The sequence below is a fragment of the Dromiciops gliroides genome, chromosome 3 (assembly GCF_019393635.1).
Source record: "Dromiciops gliroides isolate mDroGli1 chromosome 3, mDroGli1.pri, whole genome shotgun sequence".
Classification (NCBI taxonomy): domain Eukaryota; kingdom Metazoa; phylum Chordata; class Mammalia; order Microbiotheria; family Microbiotheriidae; genus Dromiciops; species Dromiciops gliroides.
Genome location: NC_057863.1, coordinates 493,081,504 through 493,102,057, shown reverse-complemented (window position 1 = coordinate 493,102,057; position 20,554 = coordinate 493,081,504). Strand labels below are relative to the sequence as shown.

Sequence of the window (20,554 nt, the reverse complement as noted above, 5' to 3'; positions counted from 1 at the left end):
ATAACTGGTCCAACCTGACCCTGTACAGGAATCTCCTTAATAGACAGTGGTCATAGTTGTTTTGGACATCACGTGGAGGGCACACGGGTGGACCGGGTGGACCGCTGCTCCAAGAATCAGCTGCGATGGAAGCAATTTTCTCCTGAATGAAGAGCTCCCCTTTACTCATTTGCTACTGAATAGGGTTAGATGGGCCTCTTAGAAGGGAAGAAGGAAGACCTCTGGGGGCTAGGCTACACCAACTTCCCAGAGTCGTTTAAACTTATTTTTCTTCAGAAAACTTCGGAAAATCTCTGCTATTCCAGGGAATGACAGAACTCTGGGGTCTTCTACTTCTTTGTATACAGCTAGGTGGCACAGTAGACAGAGCACTAATCCTGGGATCTGGAAGACCTGAGTTCAAATCCAGCCTCAGACACTGTGTGACTCTGGGCAAATAGCTTAACTGCTACCCACCTCAGTTTCCTCCTTTGTAAAAATGGGGATAATAATAGCACCTACCTCCCAGGGTTGTTGTGAGAATAAAATGAGATAATATTTGTCAAGTACTTGGTAAGCCTCAAAACACTCTAGAAATGCTAGCTGTCCTCCTCCTCTTCCTCCTCCTCATCAACATCTACCCCCAACCATATTGTAAGCACTGTGAAGCACCTGTTTTCAGCTTCCTTTGTAAACCCCAAAGGACCTCTGTGTTGGGCATATAGTAACTACTTTATATAAATGATTTGTTGGTTTGATTTGGCCTACCACAGATTTTTCTTTTTTCTTTTTTTTTAACACATTAATATTATCTATGTTTTATTGTGAATTCATTTATTTTTTAGAATATTTCCCAATTATGTTTTGTTTTGTTTTTGTTTGTTTTTCTGTGGGGCAATGAGGGCCAAGTGACTTGCCCAGGGCCACACAGCTAGTGTCAAGTGTCTGAGGCCAGACTTGAACTCAGGTCCTCCTGAATCCAGGGCTGGTGCCCCATCTACTGCGCCACCTAGTCATCCCTACCACAGATTTTTCAATGGAAGACCTCCAATGACCTCCACCGCTTACTTTCCCTAGAACCTCTCCAACCTTTAAAGTCTGGGAATCTTTCCTAATATACCTATGGTAATCTATAGTCTCTGCTGTTATACAAGTTTTCTTATGCAGCAAATATCAAGGAGAAAAGGGTCCCTCCTCCCCCAACATAATCACCCCAGGACTGAAGATAGAATGTCAGATTGGGGATTCTGTCAGGGAGAGTTGGGAGTCCCACTGAGGGTAATAAGAGAACAGCAAAAAACAGAATACTAAACACCCATGGAAATAAAGAAGATCTTGTCACTGCCTGTTCTCCCTCTCTCCAGATCACATGCCTAACACCCTGGGTTCACGCCATCATTACCACCACCACCACCACCGTCAACAGGAGCGGGCTTTCTAAAGTGTGAGCAATTCCCCAAGACAGCCAGAAAGAAACAGAGATTTTGCTGCGAGCAACAAAAGTAACTTGAAAGTTTAGTTGCCTGCTTTGTGATGGGAACTTGCACAAGCCAAAAGGAAGGAATTAATGCTCATTAGTCATTATTCTCTCCCCTTTTCACAGTCCTCGCTTGCCAAGAGGAGCAGGGTGGGGGAGGCAGGAAAGGTAATGACTGCTGAAGTACTGCCCATTAGCATGCCGAATTCTCATCCACCTCACAGGACTCACATCAGCAGAGAATCTCAGAGTGGAGAGAGTCCTCGAAACCCATCTGAGCCAGAAGCTTCTTCCACAGCATCTCCAACAAGTGGGTCACCCAACCTTCACTCGAAAGCCTCAAGTGAGGCTTAACCACCTCCCCAAGCAGTGCATTCCACTTCTGAATAGCTCTCATTGTTAAGGTGTCTTTCCTTCCGTAGTTAAATTCTGTCTCTCTGCCCTGGATGCTTTTAGTTCCACCCTCTGGAGCCATATAATTTCATTCCTCTTCCATACAAGGGCTTTTCAGACAGTTGAAGACAACTGCTGTGTTCTGCCTTCTTCCCCAGTCTTCCTAACTTCTCTCCAAGCAGCTGCCACATGAGCAGCAGTCACGCCCGGATAAAACCCTCTTGGATAGGCAGGCTAGACCAGGTTGAGGATAAGTGACGGGCCTCCAACCCTTCAGTGAGTTAGGGAGATGTCTAACCTAAGCATATGAAAACCTCTTTCCTCTCTCCCCCACCTCCAAATTGGCAGATGAGAACAATTTGTTCCAATGACATGGCCAAAGCGGGTGCTGTGGAGCACTTAGAGCCCAATCATCCATGGCATCCTGGGCCATCGCCAGTCATCCCGACTTGTGTGTCACCATTGGACTTTGATGACTCTGGAGGAGTGAAACATGACTTTCCACAACTCTGCCTCACTTAAATCCAATTTACACTCAAGTCCAGACATCATCCCATGATGTCATTGTTCCTCTTCAAAAATGAAGGACAAAAAGGGGGGCAGCTAGGTGGCACAGTGGATAAAGCACCGACCCTGGATTCAAGAGGACCTGAGTTCAAATCCAGCTTCAGACACTCAACACTTACTTGACCCTGGGCAAGTCACTTAACCCTCATTGCCTGGCAAAAAGAAAGAAAGAAAGAAAGAAAGAAAGAAAGAAAGAAAGAAAGAAAGAAAGAAAGAAAGAAAGAAAGAAAGAAAGAAAGAAAGAAAGAAAGAAAGAAAGAAAGAAAGAAAAAAAGAAAGAAAGAAAGAAAGAAAGAAAGAAAGAAAGAAAGGACAAACAACAACTACTCCTCTAAGCTAAACATGGTCTCTTTTCCTTAGCCAGTCTTATATGGAATGATCTTGAAGCCATTCTGCATCATAGTGACCCTTTTCTGCAGGCCCTACAGCTTTTCAAAGCCCATTCTAAGATGTGGTCAGTAGACATTTATTAACCACTTACCAAGTGAGGCAAGCATTGTACTAAGTGCTGGGGATAAGGATCTCACATTGTTATAATATGTAATAACATGATAATATATTATAATAACCTATTATAGTAGGAGAGACAGAAAATATGATGCCAGGAATTGAAGACAATAGTCCAGATGTGATCTGACCAGGACAGAGTATGGTGGAACTACAGAGCTAACTGGCTGGGGAGTCAAGGAGACCTGGGTTCAAATGCTGTTTGACCTTGGAAAAGTCACTGAACCTCACTGGACCTCAATCTCCTCGTTTGTCAAATGGGAACAATGATACGGATTGTGTCTGAGGACATTTCTAGTTTTCTATGGCCTAGCTTCCTCATTGTGTCAATACACAAGTCCTCTCTTTATCACACTATTGACTCATTGAGCTTTCAATCCACTAAGAACCTTACATTTTTTTTCAGACAAACTGCCATCTAGACATACCTTCCTAATCTTGTACTCATGGAAAGTGTTTTATGAACCCAAGTTTAATAAGTTATACTTAATCCAAATTAATTTCTGCTTGTAGGATTTGGCCCAAAGTTCTGACCTGTCAAGATCTTTCTAGATGCAACTTATTGGCTGTGACCCCCAGCTTTGTCTCATCTGTAAAATTTCAGAACATGCCATCTATATCTATATCATTGATAACAATTTCTAAACAGCAACACTAGACTGTTCCGTCACTGAAGAAGGGGAGCGGCTCATGGCCTAGATATAAACAGCCTAGGGGGAAAAACAAACAGAGAGGAGCTGAGGTAGAGTCATATTGGGAAAGATTTTTCTCCCCTCACTACCCTACTTTCAGGCTTAAGGAAATCTTAGTTGACAGACAAAGAACATAGTTGGCAGAAGGGAATAAAGAGATGTCCTAGGTTCTGATCCTATACTCCCTCAGAGACCTGGGGCCAAACCTTCTGAAAGAAGCATCAAAGTGGCAGCATGTTTAAGGCGGAGAGGTGCCAATTGGCACACAATTCCAGGGCAGTTGTCTTGATGCCAGCAAGGCCTAGGTTGTGGGCTGGAGTGGAATGGGGCCTTGTTTCTCCTTAAGTCCTTCTCAGGTTTGGCCATTGTCCAGCCAGGTTCCTGGGGAGGCTCACCCAGCACTAGAAAGAGACTCATCTCAATGAAAAGTAATAAGTAGGGGCAGCTAGGTGGCGCAGTGGATAGAGCACCAGCCCTGGATTCAGGAGGACCTGAGTTCAAATCCGACCTCAGACACTTAACACTTAACTAGCTGTGTGACCCTGGGCAAGTCACTTAACCCCAATTGCCTCACTAAAAAAAAAAAAAGAAAAGTAATAAGTCTCCAGGGTTGTCCTAATTAGCTGTGGAATCAAGAAGACCTGGGTTCGAATCGTGAATGACCTTGGGAAAGCCTACCTATGAAGATCCCTCTCACTTGGGTAAAGGACCCCAGGGAGAGATCAGGGTCAGTCTACCTCTTCTTGAGTTCTGCCTCATCATTCCCACGTAAGATTCCAGTTTGACCCCTCACTCTCACCTCTCAGGGACTCAGTTTTCTCCTCTGTAAAAGGAGAGGTTGGACTCTAAAGCTAGAATTCTATGATCCTCCTCACCTCAGGTCTGGCTGGCTATCACCAAAACATCCCTAAAATCCCCAGGCAAAAAGAAACCCAGTCACCCTCCTCACCCCCACCTCAGCCCCCCTCCTTCCTGCTCTACTCACACTGCACTGTCAAATACGCTGAAGCTGAGGGAGAACGGCCCAGACTGTTGCTAGGGACGCAGGTATACTTTCCTGCATCCTCTGGCTTCACCCGGAAGATGATCAGCGTTCCATCGATCAGGATTCGTACTCTGAGCTTTAGGTCACTGTGGGACATGTAGGGAAGCAAAGGAAGATGGGAACTGTGTTAGAACATAGAGTGTGGGGGGCCTTTACGCGATCCAGAAAGTTATAATGATTCTATCGTAGCAGGCATGAACAAGAATCCTAGCACCCTCCTGTAGCATGGAATCAAAGCCTGCTCAAGATAGATGCTCTTTCAACTATAGTAAGGCTTCTCTGCTCCCCCCAGAATAAGACACTGGACATTTCTGCCTCTTGCCTCAGCCCGCAGGGGTTGGCAGCACCTGCTCCTCAATGTCAAGGAATTTCACTGAGTTAAAGAGTGAAGACCGACCAAAGCCCCCAGGACAGACTCTGTGTGGGACCCCGGTGATTTACTACTAGGGATGACCCTTGTGTGAGGAGATAGCATGGGTGGTCCAGAGGACAGGCAGCAGCAGGGGCAGTGCCAGTCAGGTACACTCACTTCTGGAAGTAGACGTTTTCATCCTGCCAGTACCAGGTGTAGGTTAGGTTGCCGGGATACGCCTCAGCCCGGCAGGTGAGCAATGCATCCTGGGATATGTTGACAGTGATGTTCTCTGGAGGGGAAACGATGAAAGGAGGTCCTAGGGGAGTGGAAGGAACAAACAGGTACTTCACCTTCAGGGAGAGACGGAGGGCCAGAGGCCACAGAGGAAGCCCAGCTCTTTAGGAGGGGCTGTCCCAAGCTCTAGGAGAGAGTGATGACCTACACCCGAGGGATAGAATCCCTGATTTAGATGGTTGCCACGGAGATGCTGGCAGACACTTCTGTATGGTTAGGCTCTTGTTCCCCCACCAGGTCTCAGAGAGAAAGGAAAGGACCCAGGAAGCATCCTAGAGATGACCCCAAATACCCAAACCCCAATGGCTCAGTCCCACAGGGAATTTTTTTTTTTTTACCAACAGGCAACCTCCACTGCACAATGTGACTGGCACATAGGAAGCACTCAATAAATGCCTGTTGGCTTGACCTGACCGTCATTGCCCCGAGCATCTGCATCTCAGTTCTTTTCTGGACAGTCCTTTTTCCCAGTTGAGCTCTTAGAGGCAGAGGAGAGGAGTGGGAAAGAGAAAAGATTCTTTCAATCTGGGACAAGGAATAAGCTTGCTTCGGGAAGACTAAGAAGCTTTTGCTTCTCTTCAGCCAGCTGTTGGGGGCGGGGGAAGGGCAGTAAAATTAAAAGGAAGGGGGGCAGCTAGGTGACACAGTGGATAAAGCACCGGCCCTGGAATCAGGAGTACCTGAGTTCAAATCCGGCCTCAGACACTTGACACATACTAGCTGTGTGACCCTGGGCAAGTCACTTGACCCCAATTGCCTCATTTAAAAAAAAAAATTAAAAGGAAGGGGGTGGGGAGAAACGTCAGAGCGAAGGAAGACCATGCAAGTCCAGCAGAGGCAAAGTCCCTGATGATCTTCTGCCTTTCAGTAAGATGCAAAGGGAGGACTTCTGACCCTTCCCTGCAGATCAATATAGTATCTCCCAAGTGACCCACTCTAAGACGCTAAACAGGAAGAGAAGCAGCCTCACCAACTCCTTTCACCCAGTCCCAGGCACCACAGGCCATTGTGGTAGATGGAGGCATTTAATGAGGATAAGATGAGGACTGTCCTTATGCCACCCCCACCCCTACCCCTACACCCTCCCACACACACACAAATACTGTCAACTTCTTGGGCAATCAATCAACAAGCATTCAAAGAGCCTACTGTGTGCCAGGCACCCTACCATAGTGTCCTCTGGCTCTGTTCAGGAAAGAACGGCAAATTCTCTCTCTGACTCTGCAGACTCTGGCTGGGCCAAACACCCTTAATGTTATTTAAATGTCTGGGGTTTGGATCAAATTCCCATCTTTATTTATTGATGTCATCACTAATGGATGGCCTGAAGGAGGTCTCCTCTCCTGGGGAGGGAGGAAGCATAACAAGGGACTCTGCTATCCACAGACTAAGATAGGGATCCAGCAAAAGCTTCCCTTCCATACACGAGGCACAGTGGAGAGAGCACTGGGCCTGGAGTCAGGATGATCTGAGTTCAAATCCCACACTTATGAGCTGTATGACCTTGGGCAAGTCATTGAACCTCCATTTGCCCCAGTTTCATCATTTGTAAAATGAGGATAATAACAGAACCTACCTCCCAGGGTTGTTGTAAGGATCAAATGAGATAATTATAAAGTCCTTATAGTGCTTGGCACATAGTAAAGACTATGTAATAAATGTTCATTGTTGTTGTTGCTGCTACTACTGCTGCTATACCTTTATGAAACCCACAGGGGGCTGAGTCCTGGTGTTCTGTCCTCTCCCCAGCTCCTCCTGGGACATATACCTACCACCACCACTCCACTCTGACCTTTCTACCCATGTTCTAGCTGGTATTTACACTGGAGGTGACCAAGAAGAAGATAAGCCTGGGAAAATATCTCTTACCTTGGACAAGTAGGTGGGTGGTATGAACAGCCTCTCCTTGTATGCTATACGCTCGACAGGTGTAAGCACCTCTGTCATCCCGACTGACAGATGTCACTGTCAGGCTCCCATCACTCACCTGGAGGTGGGCAAAGAGGAAAGGGACAAAGAACAGACAGAGTTCAGAATCTGCCCACGCACAGACAGTAGCATCAGCTGGCTACAGTTAAGGCAGTCCCAAGGTGGTATGAGGAGCAGCTAGGTGGCACAGTGAATAGAATGCTGGACCTGGAGTCAGTTAGACTCACCTTCCTGAGTTCAAATCCAGCCTCAGACACTCATTGGCTGTGTGACTCTGGACAAGTCACTTAACCCCATTTGCCTCAGTTTCCTTATCTGTCAAATAAACTGGAGAAAGAAATGGCAAACCACTCCAGTATCTCTGCCAAGAAAACTCCAAATGGGGTCACGAAGAGTCAGACATGACTGAAATGACTCACCAACAACAAAAGGGTGACGTGACAGGCAATGCAACATAATGTAAAGTGTTCTAGTCAAGAGAGCCAGATTCCAATTAATGGCTGTGTGCCCTTGGGCAAATTATTGAACCTTCCTGAGCCTCAGTACCCCTACCTGTAAATGAGGATAATAATATTTGCAATTAGTTCACAGAGTTGTTTTATGTAAAGGGAATAGAGGAAAAGCTAGTCCTGTTATTTCATTAGAATAGGGAACTCCAGAGGGAGGCAATTCCCTCTAATAATGCAGGTGATCCCCTTCTCTGCAACTTACAATCTTAGAGTCAGGTAAAACATTTTGAGGTCAAGTGACTTACCCAGGGTCACACAGCCAGATATGTCTGATATAGAACTTGAACTCAAGTCTTCCTGGCTTTGAGAACAGCTCCTAATCTACTGTGCTATACTACCCCTATAATTCCTATAAAAGTGTTAAAGCATTATCTATAAACATGAGTTATTATTGTAGGGAAGAGTAGGAAGTTTCCTTATTTCTCCTTAATCTCCAGAACTACCCTCCCATTTCTCCTCTGAAAATCTTTATTCTTCCTCTGCCTTTACAATTCAGCTTAAAATTGCCCTCCTCCAGGAAGCCTTCTCTGATTGATCATCTCTTTAGTCTGCACACCCCCAAGCACCTCGTTGTTGTTGTTTGTCCTTTGAGAGGACCATGACATTGGGATATGATATCATGACTTGCAGTAAATTGGATTTAAGTGAGGGAGGGTTGCGCAGAGTCACCAGCTTCATTCTCTGTTCCAGAGCCCTCTGAGTCCAATGGCAAAATATACATCAGGATGACTAAAGATGGCCCCAGATGTTTTGAGGCAATTGGAGTTAAGTGACTTGCCCAGGGTCACACAGTTAGTAAATGTCAAGTTTCTGGGGCCAGATTTGAACTCAGGTCCTCCTGACTCCAGGGCCAGTGCTCTCCCCACTGTGCCACCTACCTGCAACTACACCTAAGCTGAGAAGAATAAGAGATTCTCTCTAAGAGAAAGCAAAATATATAGAGAAGCAGGGCAGCTAGGTAATGCAGTGGATAGAGCACTGGCCCTGGAGTCAGGAGGACCTGAGTTCAAATCTGGCCTCAGAAATGTGTGATTCTAGACAAGCCACTTAACCCCTGATTACCTCAAAAAAAAAAAAAAAGCCCAGGGAAACAAAAAAGCTGACTTTAAAGACCCAATTTGGATCTATGATAAAATGAGATTTGGAAAGTATTTATAGTGGAAAAATCCCATCAGGACAGGATTTGTATTTTCTCCTCAGGACAAGTGCAATAGATCTTTGATGACTCATGGATAGGCCAATCATATTAAGGATGTAAACCAATTGGCAATTGTTCTTCCCAGAGAAGGGTGGGTCAGAAGGGGGAGAGTAGGGATATATGGGTCTGAGAGAAAGAAGAAAGCCTGGAAGGAGGCCTGACTGATGGAAAGTGGATAGATTGCCTAGCTTATGTCCATCCAAGATGGCTACTGCTCCTCCTGGGGTCCTATGGCTGAGTCCCAGAGAGGATTCAGGAGATAAAAACTTAGCATATAAAAATTAGAGTCAGGCAAAGGTTTTATCAGTAAGACAACATTAAGGTACTCTGAGAATTTTGTAATAAACGGATATGCATCTAGATATGTGATCCAGAGAGAAAAAGAGACACAGAGAGAGAATCATGTATAGTGATCTATAGAGATATATGCCACATATATTTATATTATAAATTATAAATTTATGAACTTATATATAAATTTATATATTAAATAAAGAGAAGTCTTTATTCTTCCCTTGTGAATATGAAATTCAGAGAAAGAGTTCCTGGGTTCAAATCCCAGTTTTGTTGCTTACTGTCTGTGTGACCTTGAGCGATTCATTTCACTTTTGTGTGTGTATTTCCTTCTCTGTAAAATAAGCTAGACAAGATGATCTCTAAGATCCCTTGCAGCTCTAAAACCTAAAATCCTTTGATAAGTCAAAAACCTAGATAAACTCAATTGTAACTTGGGGTTTAGGAGAGAGACAGAGGGATGAATGTCCAAAGTTTGCGGACAGTTTCTGAGAAGTCTGAGGTATAGTGAGATGCTTTGAGCTCAGAACTAGGCTGATTGAGTCCTTGAGTGAAGGACTGTCAGGCTACACCCCAAGACACAGAATGAGTCCGACGACTGTTGGTTCACAGTGGTAAAAGAATTCAGTTGTCAACCCAGAGGCTACCACTTACCTGGAATTTCCCACTAGCCCCAAGGAGGGTCCCTTCCTTGAGCCAAGTGACAATGGGCTTTGGGTTCCCAAAGGCTGTGCAGGTCAAGGTGATGCTGCCACCTTCCTTAGCCTCGATGTACTGAGGGGGTGTCTCCGTAAAGGTAGGGGGTGCTGAAATTGAGAAGGAATGAACAAGGGACAAAATAAGTTTCCCTGGCAGAGTCCTCCAAACCCATGCCATAAGAGAAATCCCATGTAGATCATGAATCCTGTCGATAATTACATGTAGAATCATAGATCTAAACCGGAAGGTGCTTAGTGGCCATCCAATCTAACTTCTCATTTTACAGATGAGTAAACTGAGGCCTAAGGATATTAAATGTCTTGTCCAAGGTCAAGGTAATGAGCCTCCTGGACTACTACATGCTTTATTCAGATGTCAAATATAAGCAAAAGTTTTCTCCCCTATAATAATGAACAGCTAATATTTATGTAGCACTTTAATATTTGCAAAGGATTTCACATATATTATCTCATTTGATCTTCACCAAAACAAAAGGCAGCTGGGTGGTACAGTGGGTAGAATGCCAGGGCTGAAGTCAGGAAGACTCATTTTTCTGAGTTCAAATCCAGCCTCAGACACTTACTAGCTGTGTGACCCTGGGCGAGTCACTTAACCCTGTTTGCCTTAGTTTCCTCATCTGTAGAATGAGCAGGAGAAGCAAATGGCAAACTGCCCTGGTATCTTTGTGAAGAAAATCCCAAATTGGGTCATGGAAAGTCAGACATGATTAAAATAACTGAACAACAACAAAAATGCAGTAAGGAAGGTGATCATTTTATCCCCATTTTAGAGATAAGGAAGCTGTCTGAGAAAAGGTAAGTGTCCAAGGTCACACAGCTGAGGCAGGATTCAAACTCAGCTACCTCTCGAAGACCGAATCGCACAATATGTACATCTTCATAAACTAGAGATATTCTGACAAACATCCAACAACCAGCTCGCTGAGGAAGGAAAATGTATGTATGCCACACTTTTAAGGTTGAACCTGTGTTGTTAACATTTTCTTCATCACTTTCTGGAGGCAGCTACATGGTGCAGAAGATAGGGCTCTGGTCCTGAAGTCAGGAAGAGCTGAGTTCAAATCTAGCCTTAGACACTAGCTGGATGACCCTGGGCAAGTCAGTTTCTTCAGTTGTAAAATGGGTATAATAATAGCACCTACTTCCCAGGGTTGTTGTGAAGATCAAGTGAGACAATATTTGCAAAGCATTTACATGTCTTTAATGTATGTATTTACATATATTAAATGCCCCCTGAGCCTGGCACATAGTAGGCATTTAATAAATGCTTGTTCCCTCTCCCTTCCCTTGTCTAAACAAATGTCAAAACAATAAATCAAGCCTTGATTTATAGTGTTTGCCAATTTCTGAGGTGTACGTGATCTTGCTGAAAATTTAGCCATCAGCTCTCCTAAGCAGGTATAAGCTGACTTCAGCCACCCCTCTTACCCACACCCACCCCCTCACTACCCATAGGTCAGTGATGCCCTCACACTTCCAGTCTGGAAGGCTCTGAAACTCATCTCCATCTCCTTAAAGCATGGGTGAGGAGCCACATTCCCACCAGGATGTTCAAAAGACAATAGGGACCTCCTTCCCTCTCTAAGCAGTCGCCACAGATGTAGAGACTCTGCTTTCTAAGACAACCCTTTGCCCCCTTACAAATTCCCTGATCCCTCCAGATCCTGCTCTCTGTATCCCCTCCCCTCCTCCCTTTTTCAATTTTGATGAAACCTCCATCCTGTTTGGATAATCGGCTTTTGAGAGACTCAGTCTCATTTGCCTGAGCTGCTTGAAACAGTAATCCAGTCAATCTCAAACCACTGGGCTATCTGGCCAGCCCCTTTCTGAGAAAATCCACACAGCCCCCACCCCTGACTAGCAGCCTCATGGGGAATGGTTCCTGGGCCATGTTTCTCAGGAGTGTGGACTTGTCAATGGGATAAAGTTGGCCCACGGGATAGCCAGCCACGTGGCACCAGTTTGGGACAAGCTCACAAAAGTCAAGACCACTATGCCTAAAATCAATTCCTGGGGGATTCACTGGGCCCAGGGACCTCTACTAGGTATCCTCTGAGCTGTTCCTTGGATACTTCTGATAACACGCTTTCCTCACTGGGCTTCTATAAGTAGTAAATGTGCTCATGCACATTTAATCAAACAAGCATTTATTAAACACCTGCTGTATATTAGGTCCCGAGGATTTAAAATCTAAAATAAAACAGACGCTGATCTCAAGGAGTTTAGTGGGGAGAGGGACAAAAACCTGTGACTTCAATGGCATAAGGAAACCCCCTCACCCCCAAGGAGGAAACTCCCTCTTCTGACAGACACCGGTTGGCTCCTTCTCTGTCACACAGTCTTAAAGAGTTACCTAAGACAGCAAGAGGCTAAGGGACTTGCTCACAGCCAGGATGTGTCAGAGGTAGAAGATGAACTCACATCTTCCTGACTCTAAGGCTAGCCCCTCTATCCACTAGGCCAAAGCTTCTTAAACTGTGGGTTCTGACCCCATATGGGGTGTCATACCTGAATGTGGGGGTTCCAAAAATTTGGCAATAGTAAAAGGTTATGTATATCTATTTTATGTACCTATATACTCAGGGTCAAGTGAAAATTTCTCGGGAAAAAGGGGGTCACAAATGAAAAAAGTTTAAGAAGCCCTGCATTAGGCAACACTGCCTCTCAAGGACTTTAAATTCTATTTATGCCTGCAAACACATAAGCAAAGTCAAAGGCCATAGTTTCCAGTTCTTCTTTAGCTCCCAAAGAACCTCAAACAGTGCTGGGTATATAGCAAGGACTCAATGATTTCCTTCCACCTGCATAGCCAATGAGCCTCCATGCCATTTTGGTGCTACATCTAAGGTATCTCTCTCATTCATCCCCTTATCTCCAGTCACATCACTGGCACCTAGTTTAGACCTTTATCACCTCTTTACTGGACTATTGCAATAGCTTCCTATTTGGTCCCTGCCTCTAGGTTCACCTGTCCCTAATCCACTCTCCACACAGGTGTCCAACAGATATTTCTAAAGCACAATCTAACCATGTTACTCCCCTACTTCATTGGTTCCCTATCACTTCCAGGTCATCTGTTTAGCATTGAAAGCCCTTCACAGTCAGTCTGTCTTCACAGACTGATTTCATATTCTTCTCCATCCTGTGCCCTTTGCCATCATTACTGTTGCCTCTCTATGAATTCTATTTCCTACCTCCTGTACTCTGCACAGACTGCCCTCCCTGTCTGCAGTACCTTCCACCTACCCCTTCTTCCCTTTGGCTTCTTAGCATTCCCAGCTCCTTTCAAAACTCAGCTCAGAAACTACCTCCTATAGGAGGCCTTTCCTGATTACCATTCCTCCCCCTCTACCCCACCCCCCAGTTATTTGTAGTCTACACACACACACACACACACACACACACACACACACACACACACACACACACCCCACATATCAATTATCAATAGTCTCCATACACACTCACAGTTTTCTCTATTTACTTTGTATATATCTTGTATCTACTTATCTTTGTACATGCCAAACACCCTTGTATTCCCAATGGCTAACGCAATAACTTACATGCTATTTGAAATAAGCTGAATTGGGCCACATTTTTACATGAAAAAAACCCTTGTTTAATCTTTAAGAATACATCTAATATTAATGAAAAAATCATCCCATCTTTTGGAAGTGGAACCCATGCATTCTAACTCCCAGGTCCCTTTTTCTTTCCTTTTCCATTAGAAACTGGAACAAGCAAGGCTCCGCATTTCTGCCCTTTGAAATACAACTACTGCATCTATTCCTTCTGGTGGCAGGCTCAAAAAAAAAGATAATAAATTAAATTATGTCCTGAAGTGACAAATTAATTACTAATTACACAATTAGTTTATTATTTAGGTGCTAATCAGAAAAGTACTTTAAGCAATTTCCAGTTTTCAGGAAAATAATGGTTTGACTCGCGATTATTTACTGAATTAGGTGCTACTTTGCCAGATGCATTTCCTGGCTTAATTCTTTTTCTACAAGTGCCCTATAATTAATAGTGCAGGTTAGTAATTGGTTGGCCTCTCTTGGAGGTAATTCACAGACCTAAAACAAGGCTATGGCTTTTCAGGTATTTTATGTGCGATAAAGAAATAATTGGGTTTCTTTCTGATCAGCTGGTCTTCAAAGAAAACACGAAAGGAGAATGAATTTGTCATTGTAATTTTTCATTGGCCTTTCATTTGAGAAAAATGATTTCTGTCAAAGAATACCTTTTATCAAACCAGCTAATTATTTTGCTTGGGATACTGGGGTTTAGGAGTAGAACAGAATAATCTTTAGGGGCTGAGGGGGTCATATCACCCAGTTCCCTGTTTTCAGGTAGGATGGTAGTTAATCGCCTCACCTTGAGAGATGCTTATTCTCTTTCTCCAGGTAAGGCTATAAGCTTTCTTTGAGCAATAACGGTATCTTACTCCTCTATGTCCTCCACAGTACTGAGCATATGACCATGAATATGACCAATATTTGTTAATCAATTGACTCCAAAAGACCTATGAGGAAAGAAATCGCTACCTCCTCTGTCTCTTCCAATCAGAAAATCCTTCCTTGAGTCTAACCTAATACTCATTCCTCCTTTTATAGTTTCATCCTATTTTTTCTTTGCCTTACTTAAGGAAAGGGAATGAGAGTCAAAAAATTTAAAGTCAGTTAGGAAGCATGGTATAACCAAGGCTCAGCAAGTAGAAATGCATCACAAAATAAAAAATTAGAAGTAAAAGGAACTTTGAGATCACCTCAAATTTATTTGCTCATGACACAATATTCTTTGCCATGGGGGCCCATAGAATACTGATTGTTGAAGCTAGCAACACTAGAGCAGAGCAGGGAGATTCGACCAAACAGTTTCCTTTCAATAAGAGCAGACATTTTTGTTGTTCTTTGTGTGCTCAAAGTCCAACCTATTTTGAGGTTGGTGTGTGTGAGTAATAAGAAAGTTTTGTTTCTTCTCTAAATTCTACATTTGCCATACTAAGTACACTGGGTAAGGAAAACTTGCATGGAAATTATTTCCACATTTTCTTTTATCTACAGTAACATAACATTTAAATTTGATAGCCTACCTACTGAAACTCTCAGGCCACCAAAATTTAACAGAGAACCTTATAGAACTCCTGATCCAGACCCACCCTCTCATTTTAAAAATGAGGAAACTGAGGCCCAGAAAGACCAAGTGACTTGTCCAAAATCATACAAGTAGTAAATAAAATGCAAGTTCTGGGAGAATATAAGCACTTCAAGGAAAAGAGCTATTTCACTTTTGTCTTTGTATTTCCTACACCTTGCATGGAAAAGATACTTAATAAATGTTTATTTGTGGAAAGGGCAGCTAGGTGGCAAAGTGGATAAAGCCCGGGATTCAGGAGGACCTGAGTTCAAGCCTCAGACACTTGACACGTATTAGCTGTGTGACCCTGGGCAAGTCACTTAACCCTCATTGCCCCACCAACAAAAAAAAAGTTTTATTTGTAGAACTGAAGTCATAGAATGGTAATTTCAATCTGTCAACATTTATTAAGCACCTACTATGTGTCAGGCACTATGCTAAGAGATGGATTTTTTTTTTTTTTTTAGTGAGGCAATTGGGGTTAAGTGACTTGCCCAGGGTCACACAGCTAGTAAGTGTTAAGTGTCTGAGGCCGGATTTGAACCCAGGTACTCCTGACTCCAGGGCCGGTGCTCTATCCACTGCGCCACCTAGCTGCCCCTAAGAGATGGATTTGAACCCAGAAGTTCTGATTTTGAATACAGCATTCCTTCCACTTATAACACAGCACCTATAGTCCACCTTAATAGAATATGATCTCCTGGAGGGCAGGGGCTTTTTCAGTTTTGTCTTTGCATTGCTAAAACCTAATACTGCACCTGGCACATAGTAGGTGCCTAATCAAAAACAAGTCTAATATCTAATATATGCATATGGTTAATATAACATGATATTATATGATAATAAATGTTTGTTTGCTTGACTGATTGCAAAGCAGTGTACTAGACAGTATTGAAGGAATGATACAAAAGAAACATAGAAAACACAGTCCCTGCCTTTGAGGAGTTTATCATCTAACTAGGAGGAGACCTCGCACCCAGCAGATGAAATGGCATTGGCATACATTATAGGATTCTTTTAGTAGCAGATTTACCTTCCTAATTATGTTTTGCTTGAGCTAATATTAAAATGAATTTTCATTCCCTGAACACACAGCAGCTGGTAGCAGGGGGAGATGACTCAAGAATGTGCTGAGTGCCAGGGGAAGCCTGGCTGAGATTTAAAATTTGCCGCGAATCGGGCGCGTGTGAATAACTGAGAACCTCATGCAATTGGTGCTAGAGACTGGCATCAAGATGCCTGCATCTGGCTGTCATCTCTGACTGCAGGGTTAACTCCCTGGAGGTTGGTTTGCTAATCTGGAGACCTAGGTTCACCCCTGCTTCAACCTGGCCAGGGCTCTGGGACTCAAAGTGCTTAGAGCTGATATGCCCCCAGAAAGAGCAGCCTGCAAGGTGCTCAGAGTCATTCTGCACGGGACAGTCCTGACCTAAACCACAAATCACATCACCGCCCCCTGAGCTCCTCCCACATCTCCAAGAACTGATATAGTATGCACAGGAGCTGTCCCCACAGTCTAAGGATAAAGTATCTTCTTCTAGCTCAACCTAGGACACTACTCTCAAGAAGAAAATCTCATCTCTTTCTCCCTCCCATCTCTCTACCTCCCTTCCCCCCCCCCACATCTGTGTCTGTCTCTCTGTGTCTAAGTGTGTGTGTCTCTCTGTTTGTCTCTCTCTTCTCTCTCTCTATCTCTGTGTGCCTCTGTGTGTGTGTGTGCGCGCGTCTGTCTTTCTGTGTGAGTCTGTGAGTATGTCTGGATGTGTCTCTGTCTCTGTCTTTCTCTTTCTCTCTCATACACACACACACACACACAAACACAGACACACAGAGTCCCTGGTCCTTGGCAGCTTCACACTTACAAAAGTATCCCATGACTTATCCTGGGAAACAATGAAACAAGTGAAGTTTCTCTCCTATACCCTTACTTGTCCCTTTCTGCATTTCTCTTGTCTTCCTAGTACCCTCGGGTCCCCCATTCCCCAGATGCCTGGAGTCCTCATTAAACTAAAAGGTAAACTTACTCATCATTAAATTCACTCAAGAGTAAAGTACAGGTGAGTGCTGACAACTTAAAGTTTTACCTCTCCTAAAAACCTTTACATTTTAATATGGGATCATTCCAGGAATAAAGTTATAAGAATTTCAGGCATCAGAGAGCAGAAGGGCCCACCTGGGGGCCCTTAAGTCTTGCCACATGGGTGGTTGCTTACTTTATTTATGCAGAAGAATAGTCTTAGCATCTCATTTCTGTAGCAACCAGACACCCCAAGAGAGACCTCACCCCAGCTAGACCCTTGGCTCCTAAGGTATAGCACTTATCATGAATCACAATGACCCTGGGGAGAGTGGGCAGTGAGACCAAGTAAGTCTAGAATACATTGGCACTCAGACCTCCCCAAAAGGATTCGGGGATCATGGAGGGAGAGCAAAATAAAAAAGGCACAAGAGAGGGAATAAGAAAAACAAAGAAGGATCCACATGAAGTGTTTGAAGCAAAATCACTGAAGACTATATCCCTGGACTGATTAGTGGGGGATGGGGGAAGGGACACCAGCTACTCACCATTGATGGTGAGATGCACCCAGCTGCCATTGTGGAAGGTGTCGTATTGTTGGTCCAACATGAGCACTTTGCACTCGTACCAGCCCTGGTCTTCTGAGCGTACCTGCTCCAGCCGAAGGGACGCCTTATCGTGAAGACTGGCCCGGCCTGAAGGGAATATAGAGGAAGGGGAGGTCTCTCAGACATCATCAGAGAAAGGCAGTCATAGCATGGGCCCAGCTTGTAATTTCCCACCCCCAACCCCCACCTGCTAAGATACAAGAAGGAGGGAATGGGAAACCCATCTCCCATATCATGCCAAGAAATGGGAAACCCTATGCCAAGGCCCCCAACACAGACACCACCAACAGCAGATGGTGGCGGGTGGAGAAAGAAATTAAAAAAAAAAACCTCCAGGCATCCCGCCCCCACCCTAGACCCATGCTGGCCTAGCCCCAGACTTCAGAGGGGAAGTCATCATTCAGGATGCTTGGCAGAGAAAGGGGCCTTGGTTCCCTAGACTACATCCCCACTCTTTCCCAGAGTTCCAAGGGGCAAGGAAAGGCCTAACAGATGTAGAACAGAGATTTGGAAAAAAGATGAAAGAAAAGTAAGACAGAAAGAAACAAATAGGCAGGATCGAGGGGGTCCCAGCATAGCAATCTATGATAGAATTTTTGATCATTTAGTCTAATATTATCAGGAGATTGAGGCCTGAAGAATTTCAATGATTTTCCCAAGAAAATCATCACAGAGGCAGTAGCCAGAATTCAAATCCAGATCTTTTGAATCCAGTTCTGTCTCCACTATAGCACACTGTCTCTCTTCTCTCCAGCCCATCTCAGTCCAGAGGAAACCCTTCTCTTTTCTGTATCCCCATAACTAACAAACAGCATCTCATTTCTGCCTGGCATCCATAATAAAGAGAAGAAGAAATGTTCCTGGTTGGGATGCTAAGATCCCATTCCCAGCTCTACCACCTTGTCTAACCCTACAGAAGGTGCTTGGTGATGAAAGAGTCTATGTATGTGAGTACAGATAAGTACAGTCACTAAACTCAGAGCAACGGGAAGGGAGCTAAGCAGAGGCCCCACTGGGAGGGGGGTCCAGCTTTCCCTCAGAAGCTTTTTTCTCTCTGACATCGTGAATTCCTTTTCCTGACAGTAGGGATATAATAGCTAGACAGGAGCAGTCTAGCTGTCTCACCTTGCCCTGTGCCACTAAAATGACATAGCAAAAAAAAAAAAAAAAGACATAGCAGTCCCCGAGCTTCCTAGTCTCCATTTCTGCTGCCACCAAATCCAACGCTAGGGCTGCCTCCCACAGCTTATCCTGCTTCCTTCCTCTGGACTCTTGGCCATACCCCTGCCTCCTTGCCAGCTGATACAGTCACCTGGAAGAGGGGCTGCCACTCTATGAAAGTGCCTAAGGACCAAACTCAGAGACAAAAGTCAGGGAGAAGTAGAAAGAGCAGAATTCTCAGGGAAAGGCTTTGGAATTTAGGATTCAGAAGTCAAAAATACAGAAGACTATAGGCAGGTAAAGCCTTCTCTTATTCCAGTGGCCTCTTTTCCTCCAAACCCCCAAAATTCACGATCATACATACACGCACACACACACAAATAGCCCTGGCAGGCGGGTGGCTGGCTGGCAGTGAGTCACAGACAGGGAGGCCACTGCTGGCGGGAATAATTGCAGAGCAAGAAGAAAATGGGGCCAGGAGGAGTGGAAGATAGATCAGGAGGGGCTTGAAGAGGAAGCCCAGGCCTCCGCCAGCAGCTCTGATGCCCCAGAATGGTTCAGACAGAGGGGGAGGACAGTAGACAAACACTAGACTCCCTGGCGCGTGCACACACACACACACACACACACACACAAACCACACACATACATACACACACAAAAACACACTCCAGAATGGAATGAGGCTCCACCTTCTGAACCCAGGGGGAGGGAGTGGGTGAGCCTAGATAGGACTAATTCTACAGCTGCTATTGCTGCTGGAAAGCCACCTGGAACAGAGGCGGAGGAGTTCCATCAAAAGGGTCCTTTCTGACTCAACTTCCTCCCTAGATAGAAACCAGACTCCTACTCCACTGCTCCGCCTTAGCTCTGTCCCCCTGTGTCACTGTCTGCCTTTTGCTATCAGTCTCCCTTCTTTCCCTCTCTCTCCCTCCCCACCTCCAGTTCCTCTTGTTCCTCCATGTCTCCGTCCACTATCCAAAGGCTGTTCTTGGCAGAGGGACAATGTCATATCCCCAGCATCTGTAGCTCACCCTCCAACCCCCGCCTCCATTCCCATTCCCTCCCTCCTATTCAATTAAAACCAACCAGAGCCAAAAGGGAAGAAGAAGTCAGACACAAAAATATAGTGAAATAAAAAGCAGGACAAGAATAAATAGAAACCAATAGGGAGAGGGGAAAAAAACAAAACATGACAAGAAGGAACCTCAGGAAGTCATTAAATTGTAAGCTTCTTGAGAGCAGGGACAGTCTTTTGCCTCTTTTTGTAGCCTTGAAGATACAGTGCCTGGAATATAGTAAGCATTTTTTTTTTTTTTTGCGGGGCAATGGGGGTTAAGTGACTTGCCCAGGGTCACACAGCTAGTATGTGTCAAGTGTCTGAGGCTGGATTTGAACTCAGGTACTCCTGAATCCAGGGCCGGTGCTTTATCCACTGCGCCACCTAGCTGCCCCTATAGTAAGCATTTAATAAATGCTTATTGACTTACTGCCAAAAGCTGAGGAGCCCAGGGAGATGTCCGAGGCTTTTGAAAAAAGGGAAATATAGTGGAATGGCAGATGGAAGACGGGGTTCAGAGGAGGTCACTGTGTGAGGCCCTGGTCCTGCTGGAAGACACTTCCTCCTCCCCGCTATCATCATCACTAACATGCAGGTGCCACCTTTCAATT

General features: G+C 44.7%; 1 protein-coding gene across 2 annotated transcripts in view; it reads right to left on the bottom strand.

The window, feature by feature from the left end:
• The window catches only part of IGSF9B (immunoglobulin superfamily member 9B), a 69,086-nt gene that overhangs the window by 33,665 nt on the left and 14,867 nt on the right, over window positions 1-20,554 (bottom strand). For both annotated transcript variants that reach the window (XM_043995548.1, XM_043995549.1), the window contains exons 3-7: window positions 17,663-17,809; window positions 9,894-10,045; window positions 7,179-7,296; window positions 5,190-5,331; window positions 4,601-4,746 (exon numbers count right to left, since the gene is read on the bottom strand). In XM_043995548.1, coding sequence (XP_043851483.1) covers window positions 4,601-4,746; window positions 5,190-5,331; window positions 7,179-7,296; window positions 9,894-10,045; window positions 17,663-17,809 — 705 coding nt within the window. The remainder of the gene's footprint in view (window positions 1-4,600; window positions 4,747-5,189; window positions 5,332-7,178; window positions 7,297-9,893; window positions 10,046-17,662; window positions 17,810-20,554) is intronic.